Source organism: Aristolochia californica, unplaced genomic scaffold (genome assembly GCF_029961685.1).
Source record: "Aristolochia californica isolate CCGP_79_NKW_82.1479 unplaced genomic scaffold, dmAriCali1.0.hap1 SCAF_5, whole genome shotgun sequence".
Classification (NCBI taxonomy): Eukaryota; Viridiplantae; Streptophyta; class Magnoliopsida; order Piperales; family Aristolochiaceae; genus Aristolochia; species Aristolochia californica.
Genome location: NW_027182214.1, coordinates 851,326 through 856,874, shown reverse-complemented (window position 1 = coordinate 856,874; position 5,549 = coordinate 851,326). Strand labels below are relative to the sequence as shown.

Genomic DNA, 5,549 nt, shown 5'->3' with positions numbered 1-5,549 from the left:
ATCCCCTATAAATAGACCACTCAACGAGTTGAAACCATGTAGAAGAAACCCATTCGGGTGACCTTCAGGTGGTCTCCTCCTCTTTGTTGCTTTTGTTTCTCAGGTTTCTTTAGTTAGACTTCCTTTACATGTTTTTGTTTTCAGGAAGCAAACTCAATAGAACTGCCTATCTTTGGACTTGTGCTGATTTCTTTTGTTGGATTTAGACTTCAATCTCTAGCTGATAAATGGATTTATGTATGTTGCACAAATTATAGGGAAAGAACTCCATTTGAGGTATTGACAAATATGGCAACTTCGATGTTACTTTTGCTCATTGCTTCAATCATCTTTTGCTGTGAGGCCAGAGTGCTTCCATCTTCAGAAGAATACCTAGAGATGAAGAGGTACCTCTCCTTCATAAACAGGCCAGGTCTTAAAACAATTAAGGTACAATTTTTAAGAATTCTATGATAATATTTTTGCAAAGTCAGTTGAAATTAAGGTGCTAAAGGATGTCATCTATCCTGAAAATAGAATGAGCATGGCGAAGTGTTCGATTGCGTTGAGATCTTCAAGCAACCGGCATTTGATCATACTTTGTTGTGGAATCACACAATCCAGGTAGGTCCATTTCCATCTTTCTATTGACATATACGATTTGGAATATAGCCGCTATTCTCTCCTATATTTGAGAGATTTGAAATGAGAGTCATGGTGCAGATGGAGCCTAGTTTTGTGCTAAACAAAGAAAAGAGAGACCCATCCTACATTGCAATGGAGACTGGGTTCCGTGATGGAGGCTGCCCTCTTGGAACAGTGCCTCTCAGAAGGTTCCAAATGGAGGATTTATTAAGAGCTGGCTCTGTCTCTAATTTCATTAAAAAGCAGCATCAGTGGGGCGAGGATAACAGACTTTCACAGTCTATATTTCATGAGGTAAAAGATGATGAAACAACTAGGTTTCTATGCCTTTTCTTTCTGTTCTCTCCTGTTTTGACATCTAAGCAACTACTATTTGTTTCAGTATGCTGTGGCAAGAATGACAGAAGGTACATACTACGGGACATCAGTGACTCTCAATGTTTGGAATCCACAAGTCAATACACTAAACAAAGAGGTTTTCAGTCTTGCCCAGTTGTGGATTGCAAGCGGGCCTGATGAGAGTGTAAACACCGTTGAAGTTGGATGGCAGGTAATTCCTCGCCATTAGGATTTACGAAAATCTTTGTGATGTTAAATTTGTTTTTCCTCCACCAAGCTAAAAAGAATCATTTGCTGAACTATTTAGGTTTACCCAGATATATATGGGAATTCTGCTACTCGCTTCTTCACTTACTGGACTGTAAGTTTTGAGAAAAAAATATTTGCTTTCATCTTTTGGAATGACCCAAGTTTCTTTAGATAGTCATGCTTGTTTCTGAAAATGTCAGAATGATGCTTATACGACGGGATGCTACAATTTGAGGTGCTCTGGATTTGTTCAAGTGGACACAACCATTACGCCTGAAATGACCCTACCAACATCTATTATCAACGGTAACCAAGTAGAAATAAAACTCAAAATGACTAAGGTAAGACCAGATTCTTCATGGTTTAAGTGCTCAATGATGTGCTTGATTCTTAAGTTCTAACCTTTGTGATGCTGTCCATTTACTCTCAGGATGCTAGCACTGGAAACTGGTGGTTGACTTATGAACAGGGTTCTTCTGGTGAAGTAAGGGTTGGATACTGGCCTGGTTCTCTCTTCACCCATTTAGCTAAAAGTGCAGATACGATCGTGTGGGGAGGAGAGACAGCAGGCATACTAGGTTACTCCTACCCACCAATGGGTAGTGGCAAATTACCAAGTGCTGGAAATAAGTTTGCAGCTTATGCAAGAAATATTCAGTATATTAACGACCAAAACGCGATCAAGGATGTGCCAAGCCAACTTATAAAGCAAGAAACTAAGAAATCTTGCTACCTGCTTGAGGATGGTGGGAATGATGTAGGCAACTTTGGCAGATACTTCTACTTTGGGGGGCCTGGTGGCAGTTTATGCAATGCAATTGTTACGGACTCCACTCGGGCATTCGATATCTAAGGCGTGAAATAGGTTAATGCATAGCTTGCATAGCTGGATGCTGTTAGAAACTACGGTTTAGTGTTGTTAGAAACACTTGCACTTGCTTGTGGGTACTGGTCTCCTGTAGGATAAGTCACGTCCAGTGTTTTCAAAAGGAGACCTCTCCTTGTACTAAACACTGGTGTTGAAATAAATGGGTGCTTGATCCTATGGTTTTTCGTTTTTTTACCGTGCAAGATAATTTACAAGAAATACCACCTAGAAGATTTCGTACAAGGGACCCGCATCAAGACTCATGAAACCTATAGCTGGCTAGGTAATAAAAACTCATTCATCATTTCATATCAGTCCTATTCTGGTTAGTTCGTATTTATTTTTCATATAGATGTCCCATGGAGAGTATGAGAGACTGATTTGAGTGACTCGTAGCAAGAGGAAAGCAAATCCCAGGAAATCATAACCTTGATCCATGAATCATGAATGAAGCCCAGCAAAAACGAAGCTTCGAATTTTCAGTGTGCTGGCAAAATGAAGTCGGCAAGAGATATACGCTGGCAAGAAAAAAGAGACGTGAAACAGAGCCTTACAGATTTTTTTATTTTTTTATTTTCAACAATGGTATCAGAGCTGGTCGGAAATTTCCTACGAAATTTCCGTTCGGGTGGAGGTTTTCAGGCGACGTTTTCTGGAAAAGGAAAAAAAAACAGAGAGCATCTCTTTTTTTCGGCAGAAAGAAGAAGACGACCAGTTTCGCGCCACCACACATTCCCCCAGCCGTTTATGCCGCCGCCATCGTCAATCCCGCGCCACCGCGCTCCCCCAGTTCCTGCTGCCGTCACCGCAGTAGCTCCCGAAAAAAATTTCATCCCGCGCTGTTAAAAACAGCGTCGCGGGGAAGAAGATGCACAGTGCCCGATTTAAGTTTCGGGTCAACTCGTCCAAAAGGCGACCGAGGCCCGCAGATTCGTCCAAACTCGTCCGGGTTCTCGTAACCCAGACTTATTAAAGCGCGGTTTTGAAGGACGGAATCTTCGATATTTCCGTCTCTTGGAGTAATTTGGTCGAACAGTCGGAGGCAGGGAGCTTCCTCTTTTCATGGTGCTTCGGTTTCGAGAAAGCTCGAGAAATGAGACGTAACGGGACCCGCTTTCCACCTGGCAAGCGACTGCCCAAGGCTTCTGGATACAAGCTCATCTCTGCATTGGATGGCGGAGATGTGGATTTTTCAGAGAGACCAGAATTTACAGCTTCACAGGCGCAGTCACAATTTACCGTGGAAGCTCCAGCAGAGATCGAGTAAGGCAGTCAGGAAGCGCGTGTACGTCTGCCCGGAGCCTTCTTGAGTGCACCACGACCCGTCGCGTGCCCTCGGAGATCTCACCGGCATCAAACACTTTTGCAGGAAACTCGGCGAGAAGAAATGGAAGTGCGACAAGTGTTCGAAGAAATACGCGGTTCAATCGGACTGGAAGGCCAAAGATGCGCAGTTGCAGAAGAAAAGACAGAGAAGAGAGAAGAGAGAAGAGAACGGTACCGGGATGAGGAGCAGCAACAGAAGAGAAGTTGGAGAGGCTGGAGTTCCACCTGTGTTTAGATCTGACACGTGTCAATTGCACGTGTGTTGTTCAGAATTTTTTTTGTTTTTTTGCTGGAGTGGCTACCGACTATGAAAACGTCTTCCGTAGACAGTAGATCTACGTATGTATGGTGTAAACTAGGGGTGGCATCGAGCCAAGCCAAGCCCGAACCTACCTATGTTCGAGCCAAGCCTGATTTAAATATTTCGAACTTGAGCACCGGCCCAATAATTTTAACCGAGTTCAAACCGAGCTCAAGCTTTAACATTCATTTAAAACTTTTCAAAAATTACATGTCTCGAGTTCGAGCTCCAACATATATTTAAATTTTTTTTAAAAATACATGTCAAATAAATAGTATATAAAATTATATATACATTTTACATAAAATTGGACATGACATCTACTTAAAATTGAGCATAAGTGTGACATTGAATCCGGCTGAGTCTGAACCTTCCTATGTTCGAGCCGAACTTGATCTAATGATTTCGAACTCGAGTTTAAGCCGACCTAGCCTCGAGCCTAAAATTGTAATCAACCTCGAGCCTAATAATTTTAACCAAGTTTGAGCTCGAGCTCTATGCGAGTTCGAAGTTAACCTACATTTAATACTCTATATAAAATATATATCAAATAAATTATCTATAAAATTATGCATACATTTTTAAAATAGAAAGAATGATAGGGGAGGTTCGGGACTGAATCTCGATAATAGATCAGAACTCACCAATATTAATCTTTTTTACCCCAAATGTTGTTTAGCTTATTTTGTAATTTTTGAATCTGGCTATAAATTTATTTTTTAGGAAAAACTAGAAATATTTTTTCTAGGATACGCATTTCCAAAAAACCCTTTAAAAAAATCCTATTACTATTAGAGACTTAAATAGAAATTTACAAGAAATATTTTAAAATTTTCTAGGAAAGTTAAATGGACCTCTTATTGCCTCTTCTATGGAAATAAATAAAAAATTAATAATTAATCTAATATATTACTATACTTATCAATAAATTTTTAATCAAATAAAATATCAAACACAAAATTGCTATGAAAATTGCCTCATGCTAAAAGTATTATATCATCAACTGTCAAATACTTATTCAAAATTATTCAAAAATTAATAAGAATTTCTAATTAGAAAAATGTTTCCAAAAAACATAAGGTACTGATAGTCCCTCCCCCCCCCCCTTGTTTAGATCAATTTTGTCAATAAAATAATATATTTATTTATTACTGTATTAAATTAGTGATTTAAGAGTACTAATTAAAATATTGTTAAAGTTAGTATTTGATCAATTATTTTTGTTTAATTATTCCATTTTTATAATTAATTAAACTAATGGTTTTTAATTTTATGGAAATATATTATTAATCAATACTACGTAAAAATCTATCTTGTGTTATTAATAAATTAATATATTTATTTGTTTATTATATTCATTTTTTATTACTGTATTAAATTAGTGATTTAAGAGTGGTAGTTAAAATATTGTTAAAGTAAGCATTTGATCAATTATTTTTGTTTAATTATTCTATTTTATGTTAAAATATATCTTATGTTATTAAAAAAATAGTATATTATTTATTATATTCATTTCTATTATTTTTTAATTTTTATTTTCTATTTTTTATAATTAATTAGTGCACAGTTAATTCTCACACGTAATTATTGTATTAATGTACAATAAACTATAATCATTAATAAATACAATATCTTATTTAATTAATTAATAATTTTTAATATTTTAATTTTACATTAAATTACTTATTAGTGTAGTAACTATGTTTATTTTGGTTAATTATTTGTTTAGGTATATATTCCATTTAAGTATATTATAAAAAATTACTCATTCTCTTGTTTACGTCATATTTTTCATTTTAGGACACTAACACAAGAAACTATTTTTCAGTGCACTTAAGCTCG

The 5,549-nt window shown here is 36.9% G+C and overlaps 1 protein-coding gene and 1 long non-coding RNA gene across 2 annotated transcripts; both read left to right on the top strand.

The window, feature by feature from the left end:
* Positions 1 to 264: 264 nt before the first annotated feature.
* Positions 265 to 872, top strand: LOC137966655 (uncharacterized). Its single transcript, XR_011116231.1, has 3 exons — positions 265 to 429; positions 517 to 603; positions 703 to 872. It is a non-coding gene; the product is annotated as an uncharacterized lncRNA (long non-coding RNA).
* A 138-nt stretch (positions 873 to 1,010) lies between these two features.
* LOC137966670 (protein neprosin-like) lies at positions 1,011 to 2,294 on the top strand. The gene is made up of 4 exons (XM_068813358.1): positions 1,011 to 1,174; positions 1,271 to 1,324; positions 1,413 to 1,553; positions 1,643 to 2,294. Exons 1-4 carry the CDS (start codon positions 1,022 to 1,024, stop codon positions 2,063 to 2,065), a joined length of 771 nt encoding a protein of 256 aa, XP_068669459.1. The 5' UTR covers positions 1,011 to 1,021; the 3' UTR covers positions 2,066 to 2,294.
* The last annotated feature ends 3,255 nt before the right edge of the window (positions 2,295 to 5,549 follow it).